The following is a 21,210-nucleotide window of genomic DNA, read 5'->3' as shown; positions in this document are numbered from 1 at the left end:
ACACACACACACATCTTCATCCGTTGATGGGCATCAGAGCTCTTTCCTTATTTTGGCTATTGTGAACGTTACTACTATAAACATTGGGGTTTAGGTGCCTCTTTGGAATCACTATGTTTGTATCTTTTGGATAAAAAAAAACCCAGAACATTAAGACATTTGTTGATTATATTGCTATTCTACCATAAGATCTGATGCTTTTGTTCTGAGAACTAGAAAGAAATATAATGAGGGATATTCATAAGGAAAGTAGAGAAAAGGGCCTATTTAATAGGAGCAGGACGGGTGTTAGACAGACATATATCATAAATGAAGTATTTTGACCACAAATGGATAATTGTTTAAGATAAGCATATGATGATTCATCATAGAACTTTTATTTTGTATACAGCTTATATTTTTATAATTAAAAGGTCATCTGTATACACATATATCGAATTACTTGTATGCATTTATAAGTATACTTATGCTTACATGTATGTGTATATATATGAAAGATCTTTGTATAGCTCCAACTTATATGATACAGCATAATTGATTCTATTCAAATTTATAGTAGCACATGCACAAAATGATTAAGAAGTTAACATTTTTTTCTTTTTTTTTCCCACACAGTACTTACAACCATATTTTAGGACAATTTTTCACTTTTAATTCAGAAAGAGATGATCTAATCTAACCATTAGTTTCTCAAAACTCTGGAAAAATTCTTATGCCCGAATTGATCATTTAAGTCATAAAATCACATTAATACCTTGCAGTTTTTTTCACCACTCAGTGGAATTTTCTGTGCTGTGATAAGGTGGAAGTACTGTGGTTTGTGTTAAGCTTCTTCATAAGGTGAGATTACAATAACATTTGTCATATCTTTCTCAGGAATCAGAACTGACTGTACATCTCCAATTTTGGTTCTAAAGTGATAACTTAGGACATGTCTAAATTTTTCAGTTGTATAGGAGAATTTTATCCACAAGAATCAAGACCTTCCTTCTTTGATCAGGTGTGTTTTTGTGTGTGTTTGTGTTTCTAACAACTGTTATTCAAAAAAATAAGAAATTTTTGAGGTTTCAAACTCAAGAAAGTTTCCAAAAATATTTACACCATAAGATAATTTTAATTGCTTCTTAAGTGTTTGAATTGCTTCTTACTTCTGAGATATACACTGTTGTTCACTGTATTCAATAATGAGTAGGCAGGATATACTTACTGAAGAATAAGAAGTTGTGATGCTGCTGTAAGATGGAGTCTTGTCATTAAACAAAACTAGAAGAAAGAATCTTCATTTGAGATTAGAGGATTGAATTTCCATATGAATTCTCACAAATGAGTTTTCTGCTCCTGTACAGGGCACTTACCTTCTGTGATACAGAACTTTACTTGCAAAATGAAAAACATGTTGTTACTTCCTACTACCACGATCAAATATGAAACAGCTTTTTTTTTAAATCTATGCACTATGTATACTTATTAGCCATTTTTTTTCTGATAGCTCTTCTGGACATTATAAGATGTTACTATATAAATGAATATGAGATTATTTTTGCTAATAATGATGGTGATGATAACTTATAAATGATGATAATGTTGACAGTATAGACAGAAGTTGAATTAATATGTACTAGGAAAAAACATTTTAAAAAATCCATATATCTTACTCAAATTTGCCTTGCAAAAAAATATTGTCACCAAATAAAATAAAATAACTATAAATAGAGAACTATGTGTGTGTCATTCAAGGTCAGTGATGGAAAATATTTTTGATTAAGTAATTTAATGTGGGTGAATTAAAAATACCCAGTATATTTTTGAAATAATTATTTATTATTTTATAACCAAGAGAAATGTAAAAAAATAATTTTCCTGGCTTTATATGAACTCTTATTTTCATTTTTTCCCCTTTGTATATATGAATGGGAGAAATATTTTTGTATTGTCATTTTTCTAAGGAAGATATAGATCATCTTCAAAATGAAGATTTTGGATTAATCTTTAGGGTAAACAGTCATAACTAAACAATGAAGTTGGTCCAAGATCGGTGGGCTCATCACAGCATGGGTAGGTACTTTCTATATATATATTTTTTAATATTTTATTTATTTTTTCATGAGACACACAGAGAGAGGCAGAAACACAGGCAGAGGGAAAAGAGGCAGGCTCCATGCAAAGGAGCCTGATGCGAAATTCGATGCTGGGAACCTGGTTTCACTCTGAGCCAAAGGCAGATGCTCAACTGTTGAGCCACCCAGGTGTCCCAGTACTTTCTATATAAATGTGCAATTTGGTCTGTGCATAATTTTAAGATACTAAGAATTTGATACAAGCATACAAGCCATAAGAAAGCAAATTATTCTGATTCTTATGTTCATTTCATGTTATATTTTAAATGGATTTTTCAAAACTTGAAAGCTTTTTTCCTCCTTTGTTTCATTAAACACCTAAAGTAAAATCTTTCACAATTTAAGATAGCCTGAAAGAGTGACAGTATAAGGATTTGCAGTTAGAAGAATTTTAATCAAATATCATAATTTTACCAGTCTTTAGCTTTGAGATCTGGGATAATCCACAGCTTCTATGTGCTTAAGTTTCCCTTTTCTACCAAATGGAGATATGAAACATGCTATATTTACATGAGTAGATTTCTATCTCTGGCATTATATTAAATACACAATATGATTTTGGCCACCTGTAATATTCCATTTCTTCATCCATAAAGCAATACCTACCCTCTTCACATGTTTGATAATTAAATTACATATGGTGTGTATAAACAATATTTTAGTTTAATTTTAGGTATAAAAGATAATTAGTACTAACATTTTATTATAAAAAGTTTTTACATATTTAGTAATGATTGTTATTTCAGGAAGACAGCATATTATTTAATTCACTTTTAAAGATACTTATAATAAGCTGTGTTAATATCCTTTGTTCTTTTCTTTTCTCTTCCTTCCTTCCTTCTTTTTTTATAATTTGTAAAATTATTAATTTAGCAAGTGTCACTCTATGAATTAAGCACATGTCTAATTCCCTAAGCCCCTGTCCTTGTTACTATACACTGTCTCCATATTAATGATAGATTTCATTATACATTAAGAATTAACTTACTTTATAAGATCTTACTAGGGGATCCCTGGGTGGCGCAGGGGTTTAGCGCCTGCCTTTGGCCCAGGGCGCTATCCTGGAGACCCGGGATCGAATCCCACATCAGGCTCCTGGTGCATGGAGCCTGCTTCTCCCTCTGCCTATGTCTCTGCCTCTCTCTCTCTCTCTCTCTGTGTGTGACTACCATAAATAAATAAAAATTAAAAAAAAAGATCTTACTGAAGATATTTCAAGAGAATAAATATAATTTTATTCATATTACAAAGTGCAAAAATCATAACGAAGTAATATAAAACAAAGTAACTTGATGTTATACTTTTAAAAGATATGAATAGTATGACAAGTTAAATTGTAAAAAATTATGATCCAAAAGACTGAAAGGCTATGATTCTTATTGGCCTGAATTGTTTTTCACCAGAGATGAATGAAATCCTTAATTATAACTCCGACCTGGTAACACATGGTACTTCACCACGAAGGCAAAAGAGAAAGCCTACATTAATCACCAGCAAATGTGGAGAAAACTGTAAGTTCAATATTTCATTTGTCTTCTCTCAATATACTGAAATGAATCTTGAAATATATGATTAGATAAGTGATAAACATGCAATTTTATCCTGATGAAGAAAGCAGAAATGAAATTAATTCTAATATAATAATGGAATATATAATAAAATTAGCAGAAACTGTTCAGTTTAGGGTTGTTTTTTTTTTCGTGTCATACAAATGAGATTATCACTAACAGAGTGATGACAATTGAGACAGGAGTTTCTTGATTTGTTTTCACGTTTTTATTTAAATTCCAATTAGTTAACATACAGTGTAATATTAGTTTCAGTTTAGAATTTAGTGATTCAATACTTACATACAACACCCAATGCTCATCACAAGGGCCCTCAGTCTTGATCACCCATTTAACCCATCTCCCCAACTCCCCGCTCCCCCCCCCCCCGTAACCATCAGTTTGTACTCTATAGATAAGAGTCTGTTTCTTGGTTTGCCTCTTTTTGTCCCCTATAGTCATTTGTTTAGTTTCTTAAATTCCACATATGAGTGAAATATGATATTCATCTTCCTCTGATTGATTGATTTCATTTGGCATAATACTCTTTCATAATATATATATGTATAAATTATTCCACTATATATTGTATAAAATATATATAAAATGAAAAGATCCAAATGTCCATTGACTGATGAATGGACATTCAGGTTCTTTTCATAATTTGGCTCTTGTTGATAATGCTGCTATAAACATCAGTGGTCACATCCCTTCAAATTATGTTTTTAGCCTTTGGGTAAATACCTAGTAGTGTAATTGTTGCATGGTAGGATAGTTCTATTTTTAGCTTTTTGAGGAACCTCCACACTGTTTTCCATAGTGGCCACACCAGTTTGCATTCCTACAACAATGCATGAGGGTTCCCCTTTTTCCAATTCCTCGCCAACATCTGTTGTTTCCTCTATTGTTCATTTTAGCCATTCTGACTGGTGTCGGATGATATCTCATTGTAGTTTCCATTTGTATTTCCCCAATGATGAGTGATGTTGGGCATTTTTCATGTATCTATTTACACATGTCAACAGATGTCTCTTTGGAAAAGTGGATATCTCTTTGGAAAAATGTCTATTAATGTTTTCTGCCCATTTTTAAAGTGGATTATTTGGGTGTGGAGTTTTCTAAGTTCTTCATAGGCTATGAATACTAATCCCTTATCAGACATGTCATTTGCAAATATCTTCTCTTATTCCATAGGTTGCCTTTCAGTTTTTGTTGATTGTTTCTTTCACGATACAGAAGCTTTTTATTTTGATAAGTTCTGGTAGTTTGTTTATGCTTTTGTTTCCCTTGCCTCAGGAGATGTACTAGTAAGAAGTGGCTATGGCCAATGTCAAAGAGGTTATTGACTCTGTTCTCCTCTAGGATTTTCATGGTTTCCTGTCCCACATTTAGGTCTTTCATTCATTTTGAATTTATTTTTGTGTATGGAGTAAGAAAGTGGTCCAGTTTCATTCTTCTGCATGTTGCTGTCCAGTTTTCCCAACACCATTTGTTGAAGAAACTGTCCGTTTTCCATTGGATACTCTTTTTCTGCTTTGTCAAAGATTAGTTGACCATAGAGTTCTGGGTTCATTTCTGGGTTTTCTGTTCTATTGTATTGATCTATGTGTCTGTTTTTGTGCCAGGACCATACTGTCTTGATCACTACAGCTTTGTAATATAATTTGAAGTCTGGAATTGTGATGCCTCCAGCTTTGCTTTTCTTTCCCAAGATTACTTTGGATATTCGGGTCTTTAATGGTCATATACAAAATTTAGAATTGTTTGTTCTAGCTCTGTGAAAAATACTGTTAATATCTTGCTAGAGATTGCATCGAATGTGATACAGTAGCTTCAAAGGGAGCACTGAACAACTAACTGTAAGGAGGAATAAATAGAAATGGAAACAAAAAGTAAGTGGGAAATATCAGAAAGGGAGACAGAACATGGAAGACTCCTAACTCTGGGAAACGAACTAGGGGTGGTAGAAGGGGAGGGGTGGGGGTGACTGGGTGGCGGGCACTGAGGTGGGCATTTGATGGATGAGCACTGGGTGTTATTCTGTATGTTGGCAAATTGAACACCAATTAAAAATAAATTTATTATTAAAAAAAGAAATGGAAACAAAAGAGAAGGGAAATATAAAATATCTTTTAGAGTTTTGTTCTTAAACAGTGTGAAAGCAACAACTTGATTGCCATTCACAGAAATGTTTCAGAATGCACTGAAGATAAGCATTCTGTCTTTTATAAAACCAGAATATCATTGAAAATAGTGCCTGAAATAGCTCACAGCAGAAAGGAAAACAACAGATTCTTCCCACCTATGAATTTTCATTAAATGTTAAAAAAATAAATGATTATTAAATAATATCACTTTATAAGAGTTGATTATAGGAATGGAAATGTACTGTATTCAGTAATCAAAGGGGAAAGATTGTACTATCATATGCATAATGTTGAAAAAGTTTTGGATAAAAAGTCACTGAGTTCTTAATTAAAAAGAACTTAATATTTAAGACCTCTAAAATATACATATGTTTTTCAAATGTATATTTATTCAGAAACTATCATTATACTTACTGACAAATGATAGCAGCATTTTCATTATAGTTAGAAAAGGCAAGAATTTTTACTATCATTGCTGTTGTGTAATATTTATTGTTCTGCTGGTGTTACCAACATGAATAATCAAGAAAAGGAAAAAAGGCAAGTAATATGAAATTAGAATAAACAGGCAAAATGAACATTATTTGAAAAAAATTGTGATTTAAGATGTTTTTTAAAGCTTCATTCAAAATATGACAAATAATAAGGAAATCTGATATGAGGACTTGATTGCAAATAAGATATAAAAATCAATTGCTTAGAGTGCCTGGGTGGCTCAGTTAATTAAACATCTGCTTTTGGCTCAATTCATGATGCTGGGGTCCTGGGATCCATCCCTGCACAGGGCTCCCTGCTAATCGGGGAGCCTGCTTCTCCCTCTGCCTGCCACTCCCCCTGCTTGTGCTGTCTCTCTCTCTGTCAAATGAATAAATAAAATCCTTTTAAAAATCAATTGCCTTACTAACTACAAAAACAAGAAAAATATGATGAAATAAAAATGCCATATACATATGACCAAAAATTTTTTAAAAAGACAGAAGTAAACTTTTTGATTAAAAACTCTAGAAGTAAACCTATTGAAGTTGTATTGATGAACATAAAATAAGATGTATAATGGGAAAAGACATTTTAAAGATGTAAATTATCTCCCGATATTTATGCATTTAATGTGACTATTGAAAGATTAATTACCATAATTTAAAAGTAGCAATTTCTTGAAAAGCTTATTTAAAGTTCTTAGGGTACATAAGGAATATAGGAATAAATGAAAATACATATAGGAATGTATTACATGCTAAAAATGTTATTTCATATCAATGAGAACACGTTGATTTATTTAGTAAATAATATTAGAAAAATTCAGTGCCAATTTGGGGACAAATTATAAATTTGAATTTCTACCTCATTTATTACACACACACACACACACACACACACACACACACACACAGATACCAAATAGGCCAAGTAAAAAAGGAATCCATATAACATGATGACACATGAGCATTTACTTTATAAACTTAGAATAAAGAAGACAATTTATTCATATTCAAAAAGAAAATCAGCCATAATAGAAACTTTGATCAAGTCAACCATTACTCATTTCAGCACCCCTAAGATTCCATAATGTTAAAGCAGAAATATCTGAGATGTGTATTTGCAAAATATATAGTAAGGAATGGACTAACATTCTTTTTTTTTTATAAATTAATTTTTATTGGTGTTCAATTTACCAACATACAGAATAACACCCAGTGCTCATCCCGTCAAGTGTTCCCCTCCGTGAACTAACATTCTTAACCCAAAATGTAAGAAAGAAACCAGCTACTCAATACAAACTCAAGAGAAGTCTCCAGAGAAATAAAATAAATACATTATTTCACCATAGTAAAGGAGCTCAATCTTATTCACAACTGGAAAAATAAAATAAAAAATATTGCTTAGAAGATTGATCCATTTAAAAATGCGAATAATGTCAATCTTATTCACAACTGGAAAAATAAAATAAAAAATATTGCTTAGAAGATTGATACATTTAAAAATGTGAATAATATTTAGAACAGATGTGAGCAAACAGGCTTTTAAATTTATTTTTGATACTACATAAATTGGTATTTCTTCTTTAACTTAATTATTACAAAAATTTTAAATGCAAATACCCTTTGACTCAGCAGTTGCTCTGTCAGGGATTTCTCCTAGAGAGGTGCTCAAAAATATGCACAGTGTTATTCATATTGTTATATCTTAATAGCAAAACTAAAAAATGGTTTAAATACACATTGGAAAAAATTAAACGTCTCTCAATAGATTTTGTCCATCTACCAATGAAATACAATGTAAACAACTATTTATAAAATTTTGACTTTATAAGACATGATATTGAATAATCACAAAAGATATTTTCTTAAGTGAAAAAAATCACAGAATATTTTGCACAGGTTCTTAAATGTGTTTCAATAAAGGGATCTAGGGGAGCTGTCTGTATTTGTTGTATCTACATGAAAAAAAATTCAAAATTATAACTATGATTTATTCTAAGGAGGGAACTGGAGAACTTTAAGAGAGAAACAGGAGGTAATATGCATTTCTATATACACTTTCTTTTTTAAAGATCATTTACAAGTACCTATATTACTTGTTTTGAGAAAAATAATTAAGGTAAAAGTATTGATTATCACTCATCCCATTAAAAAACATTCATAATATCTATATCAAGCATGAACATATCAAAACTTATTAATCCTTATTCTCTATTATTTCTCACTCTTTTTTTTTTCCCTTGGGACAGCGTCTCCATTTTTCGTAACCTGTTCCATTGCTATAGCTATGGGGATCCATTTCATCATAATGGTAATGATATGCGGTGCCATAATCATATATTGTAAGTAATAGTAGAGGAGTGGATAGAGAATTCTCCATTTAACAATTGTAATGCATTACTTTGATTAGTATTCAGAAGCACAGAAACATAAACTAGCAATATTATACACATTCTCAAGTTTCTGCTATTCTTGTAAAAATGTGTTAACTACTTTGGTTAGGATTATGTTACTAACCACATAAGCCCTTTTAATAAATTTATTTTTTTATTATTGAAATGCCCTTTACATACAATGTTATATTAGTTTCAGGTGTGCAATGTAATGATTCATAATTCTATACATTACTCAATGCTCACAATGATGAGTGTATTCACCATCTGTCACTATACAATGTTATTATAACATTATTTACTATATTCTCTATGCTGTACTTTCTATTTTCATGATTTATTTGTTTTATAGCTGGAAGTTTGTACCTCTCAATCCTCTTAATTATTATTTTAATAGCATTATTCAACAAGGAAGCTCCAATTTCTTTGCAAGGTATGTGAAAATTTTCTAATATTTTGAAGTAAAAATTATATGTATCTCCATATGATTGGGTATTAGCATGTATCCAATAGTGTAAACAAGAGAATGTATGAGAAAATGATTACTTCTTGTCCATAATTCATATATTCCAATTTTTTTTTACTTTTTTATTTTTTAACAACAAGAATGCTTCCAAAAAGCCAAAGATATTTATTTTTGGCATCTCTCTCTGTATACGTAAATGTGTAAAGATATGTTATTAGAGATGATCAAATCGATTTATCTGGAATGTTAGAGTTGGAATAAAAAAGTATTTAACCTATCTAGACAAAATCTGCTATAATGTTCAGATTTATACAGAATTAATAATATATTCTTTCTTTCTAGAAAGTTATTGTGGTCCGTGTCCTAAAAACTGGATATGTTATAGAAAGAGCTGTTACCAATTTTTTAATGAGAGTAAAAGCTGGTATCAGAGCCAAGCTTCTTGTAGGTCTCAAAATTCCAGTCTTCTGAAGATATACAGCAGAGAGGACCAGGTTGAGTATATGTTTTAATTTCCATTCCTATATTTAGTCCTAACATATGAGACAGCTCACGGCAATATGAGTCTGAAACATAAGAGAGGCACTAAGACTCAGATATAGCCACCCTAAATCTTTCTGCATCAAAAATAAGAAAGCACAAGGGCACCTGGATGGCTCGGTTAAGTGTCTGCCTTCAGCTTAGGTCATGATCTCAGGGTCCTGGGATTGAGTCCGCATCAGGCTTCCTGATCAGGTGGAGTATGCTTCTCCCTCTGTCTCTGCCCTTCTCCCTCCCCTCATTTGTGTGCTCACTCACTCTTTCTCTTTTTCTCTTGCTTGCTCTCTCTCTCTCTTTCAAATAGGTAAAATCTTTTTTAAAAATTAAAATTAAAAAATAAAGGAGAAAGGAGAAAAAATGAGTGGGAAATATCAGAAAGGGAGACAGAACATGAGAGACTCCTAACTCTGGGAAATGAACTAGGGGTGGTGGAAGGGGAGGTGGGCAAGGGGTGGGGGTGACTGGGTGATGGGTACTGAGGGGGGCACGTGATGGGATGAGCACTGGGTGTTATTCTATATGTTGGCAAATTGAACACCAATAAAAATAAATTTATTAAAAAAAGAAGAAGCTGTGGTATATGTACACAATGGAATATTACTCAGCCATTAGAAACGACAAATACCCACCATTTGCTTCGACGTGGATGGAACTGGAGGGTATTATGCTAAGTGAAATAAGTCAATCGGAGAAGGACAAACATTATATGGTCTCATTCATTTGGGGAATATAAAAAATAGTGAAAGGAATAAAGAAGAAAGGAGAGAAAATGAGTGAAGATATCAGTGAGGATGACAGAACATGAGAGACTCCTAACTCTGGGAAACGAACAAGGGGTAGTGGAAGGGGAGGTGGGCGGGGGGTTGGGGTGACTGGGTGATGGGCACTGAGGAGGGCACTTGATGGGATGAGCACTGAGTGATATGATATATGTTGGCAAACTGAACTCCAATTAAAAAATAAAAATTTAAAAAAAAATAAAAATTTTAAAATTTTAAAAAAATAAAAAATAAGTAAAAAATAAATAAAAATAATAAAGCACAGAAATTATAGGTACAGTGTTTAAGTGAGAAATAGGCTAGAGGACAGAATGCATTTCCCCAAATGTGGGGGGAAAATGATTAAATGATTATGGCTTTGTATTCACTAAAATTCTGAGCACTGATTTTATTTATGGTCTCCAACAGGATTTCTTTAAATTGGTAAAATCATATCATTGGATGGGACTAATACAAATTCCAACAAATGGATCCTGGCAGTGGGAAGATGGCACCATTCTCTTGCCCAATCAGTAAGTCTGTAATAATAGGTGTCTATTTGTGGATTTGTCCCTAAGCTATCCCTATGGTCATTCAATTACCATATGTTACTTCATGCAATGCCAGGATGTTCCCATATTCTAATAGATTCAGCAAAATACTCTAAAGACGTAAGTTTAGGAGATTGTGAAGCAGAGCAGCCAATACCAATAATAATGAGTAATATTAATTGTTTACTATGTGCCAAGTACTGTGCAAAGTAAGTCTAATCCTATGACTATGCTCATTTTACAGATAAGGAGACTAAGCAGAGAGGCTAGGTATCATATTCTTTCTTGAAGTTATCACCTGAATTGTTGAGGTATAATTAAATTCAATAAACTTACATATTTAAAGTGTACAATTTGAAAATTTTTGAGTAATGTCTACATCCACAAAACCATTAATGACATCAAAATAATTAACATATTTATCACTTACAAAACTTTCTCCTTGCACCCTTGCAGTAATTTCTCCTCCTTACCCCTTTATACCTACCTCTTCCTGTCCCCGGGCAACTAATCACTTTCTCTCACTGTAGATTAATTTGCATTTTATGGAATTTAAAATAAATGAAGTTCTGTTGTATGTTCTGTTCTTATGTCTGGTTTTTTCACTCAGTATAATCATTTTGAGATTCAGTCACCTCATAGCATATATAAAAAATACTTTATTTTATTCCTGAGAAATATTCCATTTATAAGTGTAGTTCAACTTGTTTATCCTTTCATCTGTTGATGAATATGTGAGTACTTTCCAGTTGTTGACTATTAACAATAAAGCTACTTGCTATGGATATTCGTATACAACTCTTACATAAACATATGCTTTCTTTTCTCTTATATAAACACCTAGGAGTGGGATGGTTGGGTAATATAATAGGTATGTTTGACTTTCTAAGAACTGCCAAACTATTATCCAAAGTGACTATGCCATTTTACACACTCTCTGGCAGTGTGTGAAAGTTCTAGTTGCTCTACATCCTGGTCTACACTTGCTACAATCAATCCCTTACAGTTTAGCCATTCTAATGGGTGTGTAGTAGTATCTCATCGTGAATGTAACTTGCACTTCCCTAATGAAAAACAATGATGAACATCCTTTTTGTGCTTATTTACCATTTATTTTTCAATCTTTTATTTCATTAGTTTCTGCTCCCCACTTCCACTGTATTTCTTTCAGCATTCACTCACATAGGCTCCTCATTCGACCTTCTGTATTAAAGGACTGTATTAAAGGACTCCCATTTGCCTCACCCCTAAAAAGGGGGGGGAATCACCATAGTTTCTTCAGTGAAAACTGATCTTTTGATTTTATTTTTTTCTAATAGAGACAGTCTGGCTACTAATATGTGAAATAATTTAACAATAGCCTCACATAGTTTGAGATATTGTGTTTTCATTTTCACTCAGTTCAAAATAGCTTCTAAATTCCCCCTTTGCATTCTTCTTTGATTCATGGATTTTTCAGAAGTGTGTTAGTTTCCAACATTTGGGAATTTTCCAGGGATTTTTCTTTTACTGAGTTTTAATTTAGTCCCATTTTATCAAAGAACATTCTTTGTATGACTCGAATCTACTTAAACTTATTGAGATTGGTTTTAAAGACAAAACTATGGCCTATCTTTAGAAATGTTCTATCTGCACTTGAACAGAAGATATATTACTCCCTTCTTGTGTAGAGTGGCCTATAATTTCAGTTAAGTCAAATTGGTTGAGAGTGTTGCTCAAGCCCTCTATAACCTTTCTAATTTTCTACTTGTTCTATCAATTACTGAGACAGGTACTGAAATTTTGGACTATAATTATAGATTTATGCATTCTACTTGCATTTCAAACAATCTTTTCCTAATATATTCTGAATTTCTATTGATAAGTTATTGGATTGTTGCATACTCTTAATGAGTTATGACTCTTATCATTATGTAATGAGCTCTTTTTCCATAATGAAATTTTGTGCTATGAAATTCTATTTTATCAATTATAAATATAGCCATTCCAGGTTCTCTTTGATTAGTGTTAATGTGGTCTTTATTTTCCATTCCTTTATTTTTAACCTGTGTGTGCATTTATATTAAAAGTAAACCTCTTGGGGTGCCTGGGTGGCTCAGTCTGTTAAGTGTCTCCCTTCAGTTTAAGTCATGATCTCAGGCTCCTGGGATCAAGCCCCATTTGGGCCCTGGCTCAGCGGGGAGCCTGCTTCACTCTCTGCCCCCCCCCCCCGCCTGTGCGTGCATTCTCTCTCGTGCTCTCTCTCTGTCTCTCAAACAAATAAAAATCTTTAAAATAAAAAGTAAACCTCTTATAAACAGAATACAATTGGAGTCATTTTTTTCATCCAATCTGACAATCTCTGCCCTTTTAATAGGAAGCTTAAGACATTTACTTTCTGTAATTATTTACATGATTAATATGCCTTCATCTTGCTATTTGTTTTTAGTCATCCAATTTGCTGCTTTCTTTCTCAATCTTTTAAAAACATTTTAGGGATCCCTGGGTGACACAGCGGTTTAGCGCCTGCCTTTGGCCCAGGGCGCGATCCTGGAGACGAGGGATTGAATCCCATGTCGGGCTCTCGGTGCATGGAGCCTGCTTCTCCCTCTGCCTATGTCTCTGCCTCTCTCTCTCTCTGTGTGTGACTATCATAAGTAAGTAAGTAAGTAAATAAATAAATAAATGATTAAAAACATTTTAAGTTATGCTAACATGTTATCTCTTTTCTTAGCTTTTAGCTAGTGCTATTTGTTTTTGTTTCAGTTTGCTCTGTCGCTTATTGAATATATCTTTAAAAAAAAAATAAATTCAACTTAGTTGGGATCCCTGGGTGGCTCAGCGGTTTAGCACCTGCTTTCTGCTGGGGACGTGATCCTGGAGTTCAAGGATCGAGTCCCATGTCCGGCTCCTTGCATGGGGCCTGCTTCTCCCTCTGCCTATGTCTCTGCCTCTCTCGCTCTTTCTCTGTGTCTCTCATGAATAAATAAATATATAAATAAAATCTTTAAAAATAAATAAATAAATAAATAAATAAATAAATAAATAAATAAATAAATTCAACTTAGTTGACTTAGAGTGTATTGTTAATTTCAGGGGTTGTTCAGTTGCATATAATACCCAGTGCTCACTACATCACATACCCCCCTTAATGCCCATCCCCAGTTACCCCATCTCCCCATCCTCTAGCCACCCCATTTGTTCCCTAGAGTTAAGATTCTCTTATGGTTTATCTCCCTCTTTGTTTTTATCTTATTTTCCTTCCCTTCCTATGTTCATCTCTCTTGTTTCTTAAATTCCACATACGAGTGAAATCATATGGTATGTCTTTCTCTGACTGACTTATTTACTAACCAGTATTATATCACTTACGTATATGATAGAATTCTTCCAATGGTATAATTCCATTTCTCCCTTACTAAACTTTGTGCTATTTTTTCTAACTCTCTTGATATACAATTAACATATAACATTATGTAAGTTTAAGATGTACAATTTGATGATTTGATACACATATGTATTGTGCAATGATTATCACATAAAGGTTAGTTAATATATTTATCACCTTCAGGTGACCACAATTTGTGTGTGTGTGTGTGTGAAAACATCTAAGATTTACTCTCTTAGCAACTTTCAAGTATATAATATAGTATTGCTAACTATGGTCAAGATAGTATACTAGATATATTACTAGATAATATATTATTAGATATATATTATTAGATAATATATATTACATACATCAGGTTGCTCATTTGAGATCTTTTCTCTCCATGTAGGCATCTATACCTATAAAATTCGCTCTTAGAACTGATTTCCTGTATCCCATAGGTTTTGGCATGTTGTGTTTTCATTTTTTCATCTCAAGACACTTTTTGATGACCTTTTTGATTTTTTACTTATCCTTGAATCATTAGTTGTTCAGGAGCATGTTGCTTAATTGGCATGTATTGGTGAAATTTTCTGTTTTTCTCTCTCTTTTTAAGACTTTATTTATTTATTCATGAGAGACACAAAGAGAGAGAGAGAGAGAGAGAGGCAGAGACACAGGCAGAGGAAGAAGCAGGCTCCGTGCAAGGAGCCCGATGTGGGACTCGATCCCGAGTCTCCAGGATCGCACCCTGGGCTGAAGGCAGCGCTAAACCACGAGCCACCTGGGCTGCCCCTCTGTTTTTCTCTTGTTATTAATTTCTAGTTTCTTACCATTGTGGTCAGAAACGATTCTAGATATGATTTTTAAACTTAAATTTGTTAAGGCTTGTTTGGGGCTCAACATATAATCTATCCTGGAAAATGTTTCATGTGATCTTGAGAAGAATGGGTAATCTGCTTTTGTTGGACTGAATGTTCTGAATATGTCTGTTAGGTTCATTTGGTCTATTGTATTATTCAGATTTACTGTTTCCTTATTAGTTTTCCCATGATCTCTTCAATGTTGAAAGTATGATATTGAAATCTCCTATGTTATTATATTGCTATCTATTTCTCCTTTCAATTCTGTTAATTGAATTCTGTGCTTTATATATTTATGTGCTCCAACATTGGGTGAATATATACTTAAAATTGTTTTATCCTCTTGATTTAATTGACCCTTTTACTACAATATAGTGATCTTCTTATCTTATATAAATGATTTTGACATAAAGTTTATTTGGTCTGATGTATCTGTAGTCACCCCTGTTATCTTTTGGTTATCATTTGCATGGAATATCACTCTCCAATCATTCACTTTTGGCTTATATGTGTCCTCAGAGTAAAGTAAGTCTCTTGCTTGCAGCATATTGATGTATCTCATTTTTAATCCATTTAGCTACTCTGTAATACATATTTTCCCTACTTCTGGCTACTGTAATAACTTTTCTTTATAACTGGATTTGATTTGTTTATAAAATGCCTTGGATTAGTATTTTTTTAAAGATTTATTTATTTATTCATGAGAGACACAGAGAGAGAAAGAGGCAGAGACACAGGCAGAGGGAGAAGCAGGCTCCATGCAAGGAGCCCAAGGTGGGACTAAATCCTGGGACTCCAGGATCACGCCATGGCGGAAGGCAGACACTCAACCACTGAGCCACCCAGGTGTCCCAGTTTTTGTTTGTTTGTTTGTTTGTTTGTTTGTTTTTCGTATTTCTTATGCTTGCATTTTGTTGAGACTCCTGGATCTATGAGTTTGTAATTTTCAAGAAAAATTAGAAAATTTATTACCATTATTTCTTCAAATATCTCTCCTTCTTCATTTCTCTTTCCTCCCCCTCAGAAACACTACAATTACAGGTACACCAAGCAAACTGAAATCAGGATGAAGTTAACTGGCACTCTATGTTTTTTCTTTGTGTTTCATTTTGGATATACTCTGTCATCCTGAATTCAAATTTGTTTATCTTTTCTCCTACAATGTCTAATGTCCACTACCCTCTCAAGTTATAGTTTATCTCAGACATTGACCTTTTCATTTTGGAAGTTTGATTTGGCTGATTTTTTAATCTTCTATGTATTTCTTTCACTTTTTTGAATATCCAGAATTCAGCCATGATAGCTGACATAATGTCCTTGTCTGTTCATTCTAACATCTGTGTTAGTTCTGGGTCAGTTTTGATGGATTTTTTTTCTCATTATGGTCATACTATTTTTTTTTTTTTGCTTAACATGTATTTTTCTATTAAGTTTCACAGACTGTGAATTTCATCTTTTTGTTGCTATGTATTTTTTATTTATTTATTATTTTTTTAAAATGTAATTCTTTTTTTTTTAAATTTTTTATTTATTTATGATAGTCACACAGAGAGAGAGAGAGGCAGAGACACAGGCAGAGGGAGAAGCAGGCTCCACGCACCAGGAGCCCGACGTGGGATTCGATCCCGGGTCTCCAGGATCGCGCCCCGGGCCAAAGGCAGGCACCAAACCGCTGCACCACCCAGGGATCCCGTATTTTTTATTTATAAAACATGAGTTTGTTTTTTTTTTCTGAGACACAAATAAGTTACTTAGAAACAACTTGATCTGTTTTGACCTTGCTTTTAAGCATTATTAAGATGTTCAGTCTAGAGGCATCTGGGTGGCTCAGTCAGTTAAGTGTCTGCCTTTAGCTCAGGCCATGATCCCAGGGTCCTGGAATTGAGCCCTGCTTCAGGCTCCCTGCTCAACAGAGAGTCTGCTTCTCCCTCTCCCTCTAACCCTCTCTGCCACTCATATTTTCTCTCTCTCAAATAAATAAAATCTTTTTTAAAAAAAGGATGCTTAGTCGACAATTAATTATCCTCTACTACTGAAGCAAGACACCCAAAGCCTTTTGAAATATGAAGTTTTACCATATGGCTGGTGAAAATGGGCATGATTCTAGACTCTGTGCAAACACTAGGTAATTTCTTCTTTGTTCTTGGGTACTTATGTACATTAATCAATACTCTGCTGAATACTCAAGTGAGACGTTCTGCATATCCTCAGTTTTCTTTATTTGTTCAACTCTCTCATATCAAGTACTGTGGCCTGTGAACTTCAACTGTCTTGATTCTGGACTCCCAGATATACTATGTATTCTGTTTCTATAGCCTGCTCTTTTAACCACTTGATTATACAGCTCAACTGTGTACAGCAGAACCAAGTGACAATATCCTAATGCTCATAAAGCTTATGAATATAGCCTTACCCCTTTGGAGTAGGATATCTAATAGCTAAGGAAGCTCTCTTAAAAGGCTGCTTATAACACTTAGGACACCTTACTTTTCACTACATCACTTAATAATTTCAACATTTTAGCACAAAGTTCAGGAATGAAACCTAAGTGGCTTGTCACATTTGGTGCCCTTCGTCTCATAATAGCAAAGAGGAAACAGAAATTGTCTAGACTATAAAAGTTTGTAATTCCTTATTTCAAGTATATTTTACTTATTTGAACCTTTAATTCTGTGCTACGTAATAAAAACATTACAACATATTAGTGCTAATGTTAGGTTAATTAGGTGCTTTTTTTTTAATTTATGATAGTCAGAGAGAGAGAGAGAGAGAGAGAGAGGCAGAGACATAGGCAGAGGGAGAAGCAGGCTCCATGCACCGGGAGCCCGATGTGGGATTCGATCCCGGGTCTCCAGGATCGCGCCCTGGGCCAAAGGCAGGCGCTAAACCGCTGCGCCACCCAGGGATCCCCAGGTGCTTTCTTTCTGTCAGACACAGTTTTAAGTACTCTATGTATATCTTCTCATTGAGGACTCTTAAAAACCATGTAATAGGGGTCATTTTTAACCTAATTTTGCTAGTAAGAAACAGCGCCTTAAAGTGTATAATAATTCACCTAAGTTATAAAATGAGTAATAGTTGTGGTAGGAATTCAAATAAATGTCCTTCTTACTCTATAGCCAGAATTATCATTAAATGACTTTTAAAAAATCTCTTCTCAAAGGACCTGGGTGGCTCAGTCAGTTGGGCAGAGACTCTTGGTTTCAACTTAGGTCATGATCCCATGGGTCCTGAGATTAAGCCCCACATTGTGCCCTGCACTTAGAAAAGAGTCTGCTTGAAGATATTCTCCCTTCCCCTCCACCACTTTCTCTCTCTCTCTCTTTAAAATAAATAATCTTAAAAAAATCGATCCTCACTAATTCTGAAGTTTACTTTGCTTCTCTAATGATTAATTGGCAGGGATCGATGCATAACCCTTTACCGTCATCTATTTCTTTCAAACCTCCCCTTATGTTTATTGTCACAGGGACTACCTACCCTACCTCATTATATATTTGGAATCTGGAGGCCCCAGTATACCTTAGAATTGACCTGGGATAACCTTATTTCTGTATGGCTTAAAATTTTATTTTTAATAAAAACCAGTTTATTCTGTAGAAACACTAATGAAATTTGTATCACCTCATCTTAATATTTTCCACGCTGCAAGTATAAATTTTTGTTTTAGAAGCAAAAGCAAAACAGCTAGCAAAATAAGTTTCAGTTTATGCATGTGATAAATGTTTGTAAAAGAGTTACTCAATTTCCAGGAACTATGCAGAGATAATGATAGAGATGAATAAGACACAGTTCCTTCAAGGGCTTCACACTTCGGTCAAATATATGATTATAAGCAAATAAGTACAATCCAGGGTAATTAGCACTCTAGCAGACATGTGATACAAATGGCATGGGAAAACACGCAGAAACTGAAGGATAAAAAAACAAAGTGAGATTTAAAAATAAAGTTCTATAAACATTGGGGTGCAGGTGTTCCAGCACTTCACTGCATCTGTATCTTTGGGGTAAAACCCAGCAGTCCATCAAAAGAAGAATGGATAAAGAAGATGTGGTTTATGTATACAACGGAATATTACTCAGCCATTAGAAATGACAAATACCCATTTACTTCAACGTGGATGGAACTGGAGGGTATTATGCAGAGTGAAATAAGTCAATGAGAGAAGGACAAACATTATATGGTCTCATTCATTTGGGGAATATAAAAAATAGTGAAAGGGAATAAAGGGGAAAAGAGAGAAAATGAGTGGGAAATATCAGAAAAGGAGACAGAACATGAGAGAGGGTGACAAAACATGAGAGACACCTAACTCTGGGAAATAAACAAGGGGTAGTAGAAAGGGAGGTGGGCGAGGGGTTGGGGTGACTGGGTGACGGGCACTGAGGGGGGCACTTGGGATGAGCACTGGGTGTTATGCTATATGTTGGCAAATTGAAATCCAATTAAAAAAATTAAAATAAATAAATAAATATAAAAATAAGGCTCTAGTGTGCATAGTCTGAAAGCAACCAAGAGCAGTTAATAAAAATTTCTTAATTTTTTTCCTATATTAGCTAGTGTTTTCTATATGGACTGAGTTTCTTCTCTTGCCCTCCTGAATACATACTATCTGACAATGATCTTTCTTTATTTTATTGTTTAAATTCACATTGATGCATCCTCACTGTTTCCTTGACCTTCATTTTCACACCTGTTCCTGGCAGAAGACAAATCACCAGCTTCCAAGGCAAAATATATACACATATATAACTATTTCTACATGGAATGCTTACACACACACACACACACACACACATTATGTATGTGTGTGTATATATACACACACATACGTAATTTATAAGAGAATTTTACAATTTTTATTTGCTTACCAAGTAAAGTTGCATATATCAAAGGAGATTGTTTATTTTTGCATAAAACATGACATTTTCTGGTTTCTAAATTGAATTTTAAATTCATTTCTAATCTATTCACTTAAAAAAAAACATTTTAAAACTTTCTTTTCATCTAGGTACATATATCAAAAGATTCCAGACTTCTGAAACTAATTTACAATGTAGAAAAAAATAGTGACATACAATTTATAATAGAATGAAACTTTTGCACTGAGGGGGGCACTTGAGGGATGAGCCTTGGGTGTTATGCTATATGTTGGGAAATTGAACTCCAATAAAAAATAAAAAGAAAAATAAAAAGAATGAAACTTTAGCTTTTATAACTGAGTTGGCTATATTTTGCATATCTTTTAACAAAGAAAGACAAGGCATGGTAGTAAGACCTCCTGAGATGATATTATTTCAATACCTATATTTAAATAAATGTTATTGCATTTTTATAAGTATATATTAACAAAGTCACAAATATAACATATCTTTCTCTCTAATCTAGACTAACAATGGTTGAAATGCAGAATGGAACCTGTGCAGTTTATGGATCAAGTTTTAAAGGTTACACTGAAAACTGTCTAACTCCAAACACATACATCTGCATGCAGAGGATTGTATAAAAGCTTATGACTTATAAAATATAAAGGATTAAAAAAACAGAAGCCATTTTTGGGGTGCCTGAGTGGCTCAGTCGGTTAAGCGTCTGCCTTCAGTTCAAGTTGTGATCCCAAGTCTTGGAATCAAGCCGATGGGGCTCCCTGCTCAGCTAGAAGTCTGCTTCTCCCTCTGTCCCACCCCTGCTCATGCTCTCTCCCTCATTCTAATTTCTCTCAAAAAAATACAATAAAATAAAATCTTTAAAAAAAAGTGCCATTCTCTGAACCTCCTCTGTGAAGAAAACTTCCAGAAGAAAAGTCTGCCAATAGTTATTGAATTATTTTTCCATCTATAATGTGACACAAAAATAACCTTGCAGGGAAATAAAGGTCAATAATTAAATAATTCATCTTCTATATGAATGCTTTGTTTAATTTTTGTAAAATTTCTTGTAATGAACATATTCATTTTTACATTTAATAAACTGTTGATGAAATGCAGGGTTAAACTAAACTT

The 21,210-nt window shown here is 33.6% G+C and overlaps 1 protein-coding gene across 1 annotated transcript; it reads left to right on the top strand.

Annotated features, from left to right (window-relative positions):
• Positions 1 to 1,955: 1,955 nt before the first annotated feature.
• On the top strand, positions 1,956 to 20,931 carry KLRK1 (killer cell lectin like receptor K1). The gene is made up of 7 exons (XM_055336797.1): positions 1,956 to 2,055; positions 3,521 to 3,628; positions 8,540 to 8,632; positions 9,081 to 9,116; positions 9,492 to 9,643; positions 10,877 to 10,980; positions 20,600 to 20,931. Exons 1-7 carry the CDS (start codon positions 2,016 to 2,018, stop codon positions 20,715 to 20,717), a joined length of 651 nt encoding a protein of 216 aa, XP_055192772.1. The 5' UTR covers positions 1,956 to 2,015; the 3' UTR covers positions 20,718 to 20,931.
• Positions 20,932 to 21,210: the final 279 nt, after the last annotated feature.

Source organism: Nyctereutes procyonoides, unplaced genomic scaffold (genome assembly GCF_905146905.1).
Source record: "Nyctereutes procyonoides isolate TBG_1078 unplaced genomic scaffold, NYPRO_anot_genome, whole genome shotgun sequence".
NCBI lineage: Eukaryota > Metazoa > Chordata > Mammalia > Carnivora > Canidae > Nyctereutes > Nyctereutes procyonoides.
Note: the sequence above shows the minus strand (reverse complement) of the source record. Positions and strands in the feature narration are given on the sequence as shown.

Excerpts from the sequence above, each read along its gene's own strand:
- KLRK1 (XM_055336797.1), top strand. The coding sequence starts at position 2,016 with ATGAAGTTGGTCCAAGATCGGTGGGCTCATCACAGCATGG. Across the intron at positions 8,633-9,080 it reads CGGTGCCATAATCATATATT|CATTATTCAACAAGGAAGCT; the intron begins GTAAGTAATAGT and ends TTATTTTAATAG. Across the intron at positions 9,117-9,491 it reads AGCTCCAATTTCTTTGCAAG|AAAGTTATTGTGGTCCGTGT; the intron begins GTATGTGAAAAT and ends CTTTCTTTCTAG.